At 39.1% G+C, this 13,662-nt stretch overlaps 1 protein-coding gene across 4 annotated transcripts in view; it reads right to left on the minus strand.

Annotated features, from left to right (window-relative positions):
* POLA1 (DNA polymerase alpha 1, catalytic subunit) overlaps positions 1-13,662 on the minus strand; it is a 256,073-nt gene that overhangs the window by 147,769 nt on the left and 94,642 nt on the right. For all 4 annotated transcript variants that reach the window (XM_077343005.1, XM_077343006.1, XM_077343003.1 and 1 more), the window contains exons 30-33: positions 13,013-13,145; positions 5,421-5,552; positions 5,079-5,253; positions 861-1,042 (exon numbers count right to left, since the gene is read on the minus strand). In XM_077343005.1, the coding sequence (XP_077199120.1) occupies positions 861-1,042; positions 5,079-5,253; positions 5,421-5,552; positions 13,013-13,145 (622 nt within the window). The remainder of the gene's footprint in view (positions 1-860; positions 1,043-5,078; positions 5,254-5,420; positions 5,553-13,012; positions 13,146-13,662) is intronic.

Consider the following 13,662-nt stretch of genomic DNA (forward strand, 5'->3'; position numbering starts at 1 on the left):
GAGCCAACCCCACTACTCCCATACTAACAACATTAAGCAATTCCAGGTGGAAGAGATTGCAGCGCTTGACATCCGTTCTTCTTACACTTAGCCCATCTGTAAGTTGTCAAGCCTCTATGCAATTAACTATCTTATTTACAGCTGTAATGAAACAAAGTCAAGGATTTACCAAGTATTGCTGATCTGTGCCTGCCTTTTCCTCTCTCTTGCTTCCAACAACTGCTTTGTTTTGATTCAAAGAACACAGAACATCTGCTGTTTGTCCAAATTAACCTAAAATAATTACTTTTAATTTAGATAAAGGATTTATTTGCTTTAACTTTCAAGGTTTTCACTACTCTGCAGCCTGCTAATTTGCCAATAACTAGTACATGCATAACATTGCAGTAGAGTTAAATAGTTGGCTCCATTTCAAGTTCTGATCCAAGGTCACAGATACATTTTTGGCAGTACTTCATGACAGGAATGTACCCGATGACTTTTTATGTCTGATGTACAAAGACAGCAGGAAAGATAACACAGAAGAAGCCTCTATGTAAAAGGCAAGAGGGATGTTAAACTACAAAAACATAATTTTTAAAAAAGATCTCCTCCAATTAATTTGATTTAGAAAACCTAACAGTCATTGAACATGATTTATAGTCTAGGCAGTTCCAAGAAGTGAAACGTTTTAAAAATAAATTAAGTAATGTAGGGGAAAAAGGATGACAAATTTTTCTGGAGAACGGTATGCAAAAGTAGATTTGGCAACAGTGCACAAGCATCTCACATGCAAAATTATAGCAGAACTTCCCCCCCCTTACTACAGGACACCCTATTTCCAGAATCTATTTACAAAATGCAAATACTAAAATACTAACCGAACCATCAAAGACATTGTCATAAATGTTCTCTGTCCCACATTTTGGGCAGGCAAACATGAATCTTTCACAGTCTTTATATTTCTCTTCATCAGTGAGCTGAACTGGGCTGCCAAGCAAGGCATCATTCTCCTCATCTTTATGATAATGGTGATAGACTTTGAACTGCGAGGGATCCAGCCCTATTAATACAAAATATAAATGCAAAGTTCAAAGAATGCAATTCATATAAACTGACACTTCAACTACAAATGGAGTAGCAAAACTGTAAAATCCAAAGTAAAACTGAAAGATAAGTCTGTTTAGAAAAAAAGAATAAATACATTTTCCATTTTTAACCCAAGATGACGATCTGAGCACCATGAAGAAATTACTTATCTTTTTGAATAAAATAGCTTATAAATAAAACAAGCCCTGTGCATCATCTATCATGGGGAGTATGCAATAGAACATTTTGTTTATGAAGATGCTACTCCTAGTGAAAACCTTTATTGCTATTTTCTCATGTTGGACAGATATTTGAATAAAATTGTACATCTTTATTAGGAAAGTCTTTAAACTAAAATAGCATCATTAAAATGAAAGGGAGGCTATAAAAACCCCACTAAAAGAACCCTGGTTGTACAGCTATTACCCACTCCTTCAAGTCTGTACACAACTGCCAACTCAGACTTCAATGCACTGGTCGATTTCATTTTGGCTCAGTGGTTAACAGCATGTAGGTTTCAATCTAATGCAGTTGTTAAAATTCAGCAGCAGCATTTAAAAAGTCAGAATTGGAGACAAAAAGCACTTTTGGTTACTAGAGCCCAGAAAGTCTAAGAAATATGCATAACTCAACCATCATTGAACCCCATGCCCACAAATATTTTTGCTGGACCAATAACTGAATGAGTTTCATATTCAGAGAGATCTGCTCGATCATATGATAATTCATTAAATTAGCACAGAGCACAGAAGTATAACATTATTCTCAGAAATGATTAAAAGGTATTGCAAAAAAAGTTCCTTTTCCAGAGAGTCTGCTATTGATTTTATTTTTCAAAGATGTAATGCTTTTGACCTTGAAAATAAACATTAACTTAGACACACTGTATAACTTGGATCAAATAACTCAATTCAGTGAGGTAGTCATAATGCATCACCAAAGTATTCAAAACATTTTACTGTTTACAATATTCTAACTCAAATGTTAGAAAAATAAAATTAGCAGACTAATAGTTTCTACAGCTCAAGTAAGTACTGAACATTGGACATAATTCATTAGGACTGCCAGCTACATTTTACCTTTGCTGAAGCTGTCCTAAAGCATTCTCCATACATACCACTAAGACTTTGATACTATTCTGGTGGTGGGCGGATTGAAGCCTGAGAACTGATGCCCATTTTAGCAACCTGATGCTTCAGAAGGTCATGACCATCAAAAAAATTATTTAATCTGAATGCCTGAATATGGTATTTTTAGTAAACATTTCAAGTTTTCCAACTACAATCATAACCCAATTTCTACATATAGCATTGTAGAAGAGCAAAGTTATGGAGATTCAGAATGTATATCTACTACAGCAGGAGTATGTTAGTTTTATCGATAAAGTATTTAATGTTATATAATTAGGTGAATTTTAAATATAATTAAAATATTATTTTCACTTCCAGTGATCTAATAGAATGTAATTTTACAATACAACAATACCTTTCTATCTCATACACTTCTGCTATATAAAATATATTCCGACATTGAGAAATGTAATATATTATTTATTCCAGAAAGATACTAGTTTGGACTGTCCTTAGGATAAGAAATAAGATTTTACTCCACTTAATATTCTATACGTAACATATTGTTAAGAAGCAACTAACATCTATCACACTGTTACCTTATTCACTATGCCGCCAGAAAACAAACTTAAAACAGAAAAGTACAGTAAACTATCTGACCCCATTAATAAATTTAGATGCAGAGCTCCAATGATAGAGGTTCATTAAGGCAACTGTCATCAGCTTTTATTTTAGTGTTTACTATTATATTGGCTGGAGAATAATATGACCAATATGCAAGTCCACAGTAAAGTATTCCAACCAAGCTCACAGTTTCAAGGATACAGATTGGATTAATAATTTTCCAATTAGCTTCTTTCAATAATCATTCTTTTTATTTCAAGTAAACAGTTTTCATGTCAACTTTTTAACATTTTTAAAGTTTGTTTTACTAAAAATGACCTACCAAGGCAGACTTATTCATTGACATGGTGTTCCTTCCAATCTATAATACATATTTGAGAAAAAGAGGCACTTTGTGCTGAATTATCACCTCTGATTTATGTTGCTTGGAAAAATATTAGCAACAGTTCCACTTTATTTGGAATTTTATAATCTAGCTATGACTATGATATGATGACCCCGTTAAATAAAGAGAGAGAGGATTAATCAATCATTAGTCTGACTTTTTCTAAAAGCCTTTCAATTCCATTAACAGCAACGATAACCTGATAACATTTTCTTTTGATCAGGCCTTGGCAAAAACATTTAAAATAGTAAGAGGTCAGCTATGTAATGACAGAACAGCTTTCAATAGCCAATCTGCACAAAACACACATTAAATTAGATTAACACCAACATTTACATTCAAAATTTTCCTAATAAAGAGAAAAGTATCAGTTAGCAAGATAATTATGCTAGTTCAATAAACAAACTAACACTATTCTAGCCTTACTTGGGAGCTATGCAAGTTTAAAAGTTAATCACTTTACAGCTTAACTCATTAAAGCTTTTGAGAAATAGTGAAAATAGTATCTAGTGCTGCCACCTAGAGGTTTTTAAATCTGTTTTCAAAAAGCTCTATTTACTACACTATCCGTTTACTACAGTATCCAACATAACTATTGGAATCAGATTAATTTCTTATTTCTGAAACAATGCACTCCCCCAAAAGTTATCAGATTTTACAAGCTAGCTGAATATAGGCAATGGAAATATGTTTAATTTAAGTTATATGTAACTGGCTAAAGTAAATAAGATCAAGAACATTCAGTAGCTCTTTTCTTTAATGCTGAACACTAAATTGCAGTCTGGGCCCAACATATCTGATAGACCATCTATCTTCCTGGCCTGTGTGAAATGCACCTGGCCTTGACAAGGATCAGGGTCTTTTTGATCCTGGCCTCTACCTCGTAGAATGAGCTCCTGAAATCGCTAAGGGTCCTGTCAGAGCTATCACAGTTCTGGAGGGCCTGCAAGATGGAGCTCTTCCACCAGGCATTTGGGTGAGGTTGGGGCAGGAAGATCTTTTGGTCCCTTCTGTCCTCATATGTCTTTCAGATATCTTAGATATCCCTGGTCATTAGCCACCAGAGCATTGGCTGACGGGGGGGGAGGGGTGGCTTACTTGGCTAGCACTGGAAATGGCAAGTAGTCGGGTAGACTGGCTGGCAGGCTCCTGCACTTCTGGGACACTTGGCTGAAGAGGACATAAGGATCTCATTATTTCCTATGGGTAGATCTGGCTCCTCTAGCGCCCATGGGATATAATGGATTAAACCTGGCCTCCTCTCTACAATCAGCTCTTCTAGTCTGTTTAAAATTTCCCTTTTAAACTTAAGAGGGACTGTGGGATTACATAACAGTTGTTCAGGGTGCTATCAACCTCTCCCTCCAACCTCCCCACTCTTGTACTTCTCAGAAACTGAATCATTTCCAAAATTCTGGAAGGTCAATCCGGAAGCAGTACCAATGGGGAAAACTGAAAACCATAACACCTCTCCCCAACCACTAAATAAAGAACAGCACTATTACCACGCTGGTACTAACTCCCAGTGATGGATAAAACCAGAAAACCATCATGTTGAAAACATTCTGTAAAGATTGCAAAACCTTTACAACAAGTGCAGCTGCAAGAAAATTCTCCTTCAAAATAAAAGGATAGTTATACTGTAGACCAACCACATTCCAGTAGACAGTGATCTGAAAAACTAAATACCTAAGGGTAGAAAAAAATGGACTGCCCTACTTTTGGACCACAGAGAAGGAAGAGTGATCAAGATGTTATTTCCTAAAGAAGAATTTCTGAAGAAAATCAACATGCAGTGCAACTGATATGTATCTAGGTGGTGCAGTCGGAGTGGACAATACGTTAGGAGACTAGCTCAGCAGAAGGCAGCTGGAGACTAATCTGAGATGGAGGAGTTAACTAGAAAATAAGTACATGTTTTGAATGCTTACCTAACCAAGATGCAATAAGGACAGAGTCAATTCCATTTATGGGTTCACAGATACGAGCCACTACTGGGTGAATTTGTTGTGACAGATAATACTGAGTATCAATGACGAGATTTTCTTGTTTGCTCAACTGTTCTGGAGCATATGCTCTCTGGCTGGCACTCAGATTTGATCCATCCTGCACAAGCAATAGACAAAAAAAATAAGAAAAGGATAGGTGAATGAACTGACACAGTGGGTGGTATAAGTGGGTTTTTAAAATACTTTATTATGTTAAAGTGGTCTTTAATATATTTCTTTTATAAAAAATGAGATAATACACAAAAGAAATCTCAGCATTTTTACCTGACAGATAACATAAGACACAGTATCTCCAGATTTTAATTTTCTACCCTCTTGAGAGTTGATCCATAAGGCAACATGCACATGTGGCAAGCTTTTTTTGTCAGGGTAATCCTGGGGATCCTTTGTTAATGCCTATAAACCAACAGACGAAAAAGTTGTACTGGAGGAAACAGGATGAACATTTGTCTGCAATATTACAAAGCTACAAGTAACTACCTATAAATATCATTCACAGGCATAAACATTTGAAATAGCATAAGTATTAAGGTGTACACCTAGCTTATTTCTATAAACTGACTCTTAAAATGGGAACATGTATTTATTTAATGCTTTTCTCTCCAAAAGTGGCTTACAACACTGCTTTTTCTTCCTCTACTGTGCTCTTACAACAACTAACCTGTGATGCAGGTTACAATGACAGGGAATGGCTGGTCCAAGATCATGACTACACCAGCATGTTCCCAGAACGTCACCACCTGGATGCAGAAGGCTGCAATCTACACATGAACTGTATCAATGTAGTCAGAGATTCAGATTTATGCTTGGCATTTAAGAGTAATCCTTCTTGTTTTACCATCCATTACTAACATTCACTTGGAACAGATTAAAGTGAAATTGAGCTGAAGAGTCAGGAAGGTCAAATTTCTTAAGTAAATTTGGAGATCATCTATAGCTACTAGAATGAAACTCATATAGATTACAAGGGTATGGAGAACCCCTAAAGAACAGAAACGGAGAACAATGAGTTATATAGGAAACTATAGTACTTTTAGATGAAAAGTACTGAAGAGCATGGAACAATGGCGAAATTGAGTTTACAATTGCCTCCAGTATTAGGGATAAGCCACTGCATTGAAATTGGTTTGTATCCAACAAGATCTGATTAAGAGTAGATCCAACAAAGTGGATCCTCCTTGTTTCTCCTTCATGTTGTAACGTAGCTCACTAAACCTCTGCTATTTTGTTCCTGTGATCAATGAAATTTCAGAAACATGTGTGCATGTGTGCAGAAACATGTGTGCATCAGCCTGGAGAAAAGGAGGTTGAGAGAGGGGAAATGATAGCCCTCTTTAAGTATTTGAAAGGTTGTCATTTGGAGGAGGGCAGGATATAGGCTAGATATCAGGAAAAAAAATTCACAGTCAGAGTAGTTCAGCAGTGGAATAGGCTGCCTAAGGAGGTGGTGAGCTCCCCCTCACTGGCAGTCTTCAAGCAAAGGTTGGATACACACTTTTCTTGGATGCTTCTGGATGCTTAGGGCTGATCCTGCATTGAGCAGGGGATTGGACTAGATGGCCTGTATGGACCCTTCCAACTCTATGATTCTATGTACGCTGGGTGAGAGAATAAGTAGAAACTGCTGTCCCTTCTAACCAAAGATGAAACCGCCCTCAACTCTTAGGAGTTACATTATTTGAACAATGATGTCATCTCAGGACTTAGCTAAACATGAGGGAAGGACCACAGCAACAGGGAAAGAAAATTAATATTCCCTTCCTTCCACTGCCATTTCCCCCAGTTAACAAAATTATATATAAAAATTGTACTATTGGGTATAAGAGCCTCTTGTAGCACAGAGTGGTAAGGCAGCAACTGCCCATGAGTCTGGGAGTTCTATCCCAGCAGCCGGCTCAAGGTTGACTCAGCCTTCCATCCTTCCGAGGTCGGTAAAATGAGTACCCAGCTTGCTGGGGGGTAAACGATAATGACTGGGGAAGGCACTGGCAAACCACCCCGTATTGAAACTGCCAAGAAAACGCTAGAGGGCATCACCCTAAGGGTCAGACATGACTCAGTGCTTGCACAGGGGATACCTTTACCTTTACCTTACTATTGGGTATACTTATGGAATTTAAAAATATAAATAAATTGGGTTTGTGCCAAAAAAACTGGAAATAAACTGGAAAAAATTAATAAAAGTTGTGATCTGCTGTACCTTATTGTACCTTAATACATAAATCTTTTGCCATCTAAGGAGATAGGGAAAATAATAGCTTAAATTAGAAAACAAATTTTGTACCAATAAAAAGTATATTATTTGGACAGAAACAGTCTCATACTAACACTCATAGAACTACCAGAATATTTGGATAACAAAATACTCTATATAGTTTTCAACCACTGAACTCTTTAATAATGCAGTAAGAAACACATCACAACATTAATTGTGAGTAAAATTATTCAAACTTAAACAATAAATATATCTTTAAAAATATACTGGATATCCCTAAAGAATACATAGGTATGATAATCTAATCCTGCAGATGTCTTACATTAAAATTGTCATGCTTCATACTCTAAATAAAACCATGTCTTAAGAACATTTCACTTATTTCAAAAGAGAAAACATTTCATAGGTTTTCCCCTCTAGCTCCTGCAAATTTCCCTGTGGGAGAAAGGCCCTGGGAAAACCTCCCACCCACTATTTTATCCCTCAGGCCTTGACATCCCTATTAATTTATTTATGTTTGTTTGTTTATTTATTGGATTTATAGCCCTCATACAATAAAATTAAATAAAACCTCCATTAAAGCCCAATCACAAAACACAAAAATCTTAACAGATGGCAAAAATCCCATGGCCCTCCTTAAAACAGGAAGATCCTTGCGCGGGCAGCATGAGGAAAGCAAGATGTTCGGTACGAGATTAGTCAGGTACTAATACCATATCACCTACTCTAGCACTAGCCTCAACCATAAACATGGTGGAAGAGCTCTGTTTTGCAGGCCCTACAGAAAGCAGTAAAGCTCTCTGAGGGCCTGCAGCTCCTCCAGCTCATTCCAACCAGGTAGAGGCCAGGACCAAAAAGGACCTGGCCCTGCAGAGTGCAAGACCATGCAAGGGGCATAGGGCAGAAGACAGTCCCTCAGGTATGTGGGTCCCAGACTATGAACCTAATCTGGGCTACAACTGGCGACCAATGCAGCTACCTCAACACAGGCTGGATTTGGATCCTCCAAGATGTTCCTGCGAGAAACCCAGGAACATTCTGCCACATTCTGCACCAGCTGTAATTTCCAGGTCAGAGTCAAGGGCAAGCCCATGTAGAGTGAGTTACAGAAATCAATTCTGGAGGTAATTGTTGCATGGATCACTATAGCAAGGTTTTCAGGCGAAAGGTAGGGTGCTAGTAGACCTGGGTATCATCAGCATACTGATGGCAGACCAGCCCATAACTCCAGACCAGGTGGGCCAGAGGGTGCATAAAGAGTAGGGGAGAGCACTACACCCTGCAGAACCCCACACGGGAGTAAGTAAGAGAGCGACAATTCATCCCCCACTGCAACCCTCTGAGTCCAGTCTTGGAGAAAGGAGCGTATCTAACACAAATCTGTGTCCTGTATCCAGCAAGGTGGTGAGCCAGCAATTCATGATCGACCACATCAAATGCGGCCGACAGATATAATAAAATGAGGATGGCCAAACCACCTCAATCCAGCTGGCACTGGAGATCGTCCAATAGGGCGACCAACACAGTCTGCACCTCGTGGCCAGGATGGAAGCCAGACTGGTATCCGTCGAGGACTGAAGTTTCTTCCAAGAATGCCAGGAGCTGGTCTACGGCAGCCCATTCAACCACCTTGCTCTGAAACACCAGGTGCGAAACCGGGCAGTAGTTGGCATGGTCCTGCAGCTCCAGATATGGTTTCTTAAGGAGAGGGCAAACTACTGCCTCCTTCAGCTGTGCAGGGAACTCCCCAATAGAGAGAGATTAACAATATCCCTGAGCTGGCCTCCTATCCGCTGACCACCTCCTTTGAGGAGCCAAGACGGACAGAGATCAAGGGAGCAAGTAGTAGCTCTCACTGACTCCAGCAGCTTGTCTACTTTGAATAAAGAGAGCTGCCCGATGCCATCAAACATCACCTCCAAAGATGCCCAACAGGCCTCCAGTTCCCTTTCCATATTAAATGTGACACACATATGTATACTACAGTTGCTTTTGAGTTTTAAAAAGTCATAGAAGATCCAATAACAGCATATCCTATCACCCCACTAGTCTGACCAGCAGCTTGCAGTGACAGGAAACAGGACAACAATCTACATACTGGGAATGAGGAAAGGCACTGAAAATAAAATAGCTAGTATAATAATGGCTTTACAAAAAAGTATATGTAACACAGCCATATTTGTAGCACTGCATACAGTTCTGGTTCCCCCATCTCAAAAAAACACAACAGAACTAAGAAAGGATAACCCAAAATGAAGAGAAGATTAGAACACCTTTCATACTGGAAAAGTCTAAAGGGGACTAGGTTTTTCAATTTCAAACAGAAAATTACTAAGAAGTATAACAAAGGCTTAAAAAATATAAATGATATGAGAAAAAAAATTGTCCCAGAGTGCTAGCACACAGTCTTTCTCAAAGAAGCTGAGTAGTAACAGATTCAAAATGGAAAAAAAGAAAATGTTATTTCAGATGTACTGCTAATTTATGGAATTCAGTGCTACAGTGACAATCGTTACTAACTGGGATGGCTTTTGTAAAAGGGTTAGATGAATTCATGAAAGTCAGACCCACTGATGGCTATTAGTCAAGAAAGTTAAACAGAAACTTTGCGGTGTTTCTAACAACTAGTGCCAACTAATAGTTGCAAGCTTGATGTTCACACAGCCCCTCTCTACTTTATCCTTCATCTTACAGACCTCAAAGATAGTACAACCTAAAAGAAATCTTGTTTCCAGAACTTTCAAGCTTTCAAAGGTCAAGCTTTCTCAGAATAGGAAAAAAGCAACAATCTACTACTACCACAAACTAATGAGAAGGCACACTGCTATATATTGAAGAAATGCAGATGAGAACCATTTCCCATTCTGTATAGCCCACTGAAACGACAGTGCTTAAAGCAAGAACACAGAAAAGTTACCACATAATGAGTCAGCATGAAATGTTTCTGGCCATCTGGCCAGAAATCATAAAAGCCCTCTTACTGCATTTTGGCAACATCTCAGTGGAAGCTGTGCAGAGATAATGTGAGATTATGGATGCAAGACAGTTTGTCTCCATCATTTTCTCTCCCTCATGACAGAGGTTTTGTAAGAAGGCTTGAACATACTGTCCCAAGCTGCTCTACACTAGAAATAAGAGATGGGCAGGACCCAGAAAATTCTGGTTCTGTTTGGGGTTCAAGGAAGTCTCGAACCAATCACAAAAAAAAATTCCCTGAACTGGCCAGTTCAGACATTTTTTCTCCAAGTCCAGTCAGGGGAAGAAAAAAAAAAAAAAAAAGGGGGGGGGGAGGGGTTATCCAAGAAGGGTTAAATGCTTAATTGGCAGGGAGCAAAACTGATGGGTTAGATGGTTTTTTGCCTGGTGAGTCCGCTCTTCAGCTGTACCATTTAACCTGTCAGTTTTGCTCCCACTCTCCAAGTACGGAGAAGTGAAGTGAAATGGACTGCTGAAATGGCTTCCAGTTGTTTAAGCCCTCCATTTTCCTTCCCCATTGGGAAATAAAATACAGGACCTTCATGGGTCACAGCAATATAGCCTGACTGCAGAGCAGGTGACTGTAATAGCAGCCAGCCATTTAAGTCCTCCATTCCTTTCCCCTTGCTTCACTGGGGAGGGAAAGCAAGAGCTTAAATGGATTTCAACCATATATCTTGTCAGCCCTTTAAGTCTTATGATTCTCCCTCTCCACCCGCTATGGAAAGAAAAGGAGGGCTTTAATGGATCACAGACATACAGCCTGACAGCCATATAAGTCTTTTGTCCCGTCCCCCCCACCACACACACACACATACTGGGGAGTGTAAGGGATGGCTTAAAAGGATTTCCATCATGAAGCCTGACTACCCCACAATCAGGCTATAATATCAACAAACAATTTAAGCTTTCCATTTCCTTCATCCCCTCTGCTGGGTAGGAAAGGGAGAGCTTAAATGGGTCACAGACATACAGCCTGCAAGCTATGCAATTCTTAATTATTATGATGCCACATGGACAGTGGACCTGGAGCACACAGGAACATCCGAGAAAATTTCCTCAGGCTATGCTATAAAAGGAATAAAGGGAAAGGCATGATACAGACACACAGCCAGCACTGCAACACCTTCTCACAGCTTCTACTAAAATCTTCAAAAGGACAGCCTAAGCCAGGTGTCTTCATGTATTTTCAAAAGACAAACAGGAAGCCTTATCCCACAAGCCAAGCTGTAAGAAAGCATAGAAAGGACCACAGAAATAAGCAGACAAGAACAGATGTGAACTTGTTTGGTCAGTCTGCCCAACAAGTATCACAGAGCACAACCGAAACTGGAGTCCTCTGAAATTCCCCAACACAAAGAAGAATAAAATCGAGAGAATCACAGAATCACAGAGTTGGAAGGGTCCATACAGGCCAACCTCCTGCTCAATGCAGGATCATCCCAAAGCATCCAGAAGCATCCAAGAAAAGTGTGTATCCAACCTTTGCTTGAAGACTACCAGTGAGGGGGAGCTCACCACCTCCTTAGGCAGCCTATTCCACTGCTGAACTACTCTGTGAAAAAATTTTTCCTGGTATCTAGCCTATATCGTTGTACTTGTAGTTTAAACCCATTACTGCATGTCCTTTCCTCTGCAGCCAACGGAAACAGCATCCTGCCCTTCTCCAAGTGACAACCTTTCAAATACTTAAAGAGGGCTATCATGTCCCCTCTCAACCTCCTTTTTTCCAGGCTGAACATTCCCAAGTCCCTCAACTTATCTTCATAGGGCTTGGTCCCTTGGCCCCAGATCATCCTCGTCACTCTCCTCTGTATCCTTTCAATTTTATCTACGTCCTTCTTGAAGTGAGGCCTACAGAAGTATGTGTGCATGTAGTACATACACCCATATATACACTGATATATATTCTTAGCCATCTAGACCTACAGGGGCAACCTGAAAAAATGAACAGAACTTTCCCCTTCAATTTAACCCATCTTGTCTCATTCACTTTCTCTCCAGGCAGTTACCACAGTACTTTAATCAGAATGGAATGTTCTAACATTCTAAATGTGTGTTATTCTTTTTCAAGTATGTCCACCTGCACAGAGGATGCAAGACTCTACATATGCATTACTTCGAGGAGAAAAGGATGGCTATAATGGAGAGAACCACTGGCTTTCTTGGAAACTAGGGAAATCATGCCTTCTTCCTTTTGAGATTACACACACACAATTTTTCTCTCTGTTCAGATCACAATTCAAAATCTTTGTGGATAACATTTGAATAGTATGTTCATTTATTTATTTATATTTTACTTTACACCCCACCCCTCCCGATGTAGTCGGCCCTGGGGGGCTTACATCAACATAAAAGAATAAAAAATACATAAAAATCCCTTCAATTAATACCCAGTAAAATACTAAAACACTCTAAAATTTCCATCAGATGGAAAAGCCCCATACCTCCCCTACACCAGTCAGTGGATCACCTATCCTAACTGCATCCTTACAGGCCCTGCGGAACGTTGATAGTTCCGTCACGGCCTGTAGCTCTCCAGGGAGTTCATTCCACCATGTTATTACTATAAGGAGGAAATCTTTTATACACAGAAGGAACTGAATCAGAAATAGTTCTACTAATAAATTAAGAACAATTTAAACATAAAAATAATATTGTTTACCTTGTTGATTTCAAATTCTTTTATGGGCACACTTCCATTGACCACATTTTCTCTAATTTGGATTAATTTCCTTTGAATGTTTTCTACAATTACATCTCGGGACTGATCAGAAAGAATCTGGCCAATTATGTAACTGTAAAAAAGTTTGCATGTTAAAAAAGTAAATCTTGTAAGAGACATACAAAGTACAATTGTTCACTTCACTACATCCTTTGAAATGGAATGGAAAGTGCCTTCAAATCACAGCTGAATTATGGTGGCATCATATTCAAGGCTAGAGATGTTCAGAGGTGGTTTGCGAGTGCCTGCCTGCACGTCACAACACTAGTATTCCTTGGAGACATCCCATCCATAAACCAGCCAGGAATGACCATGCTTAGCTTCTGGAATCTGACAAAATCAGACTATTCTGGCCTGTTGAAGCCCAGAAGCATAAAAAAGACCCTTCCCAATGGATTACCAGGCTGCAAGAGTATTTTTAACAGACCCCATGGTAATGCACAAGACTATCAATGATGAAACTTTATAATTTATTAAAGTTAGGTGTGCCTTTTATAAGATTCACAGCACATCCATGCTGGATCAGAAAAATGGTCCACCTAGCATCCAAAGTTGGATTTCATGCAAGCATTTCCATAGGCAAGAAGGGG

This window comes from Paroedura picta, chromosome 6, assembly GCF_049243985.1.
Source record: "Paroedura picta isolate Pp20150507F chromosome 6, Ppicta_v3.0, whole genome shotgun sequence".
Lineage (NCBI taxonomy): Eukaryota > Metazoa > Chordata > Lepidosauria > Squamata > Gekkonidae > Paroedura > Paroedura picta.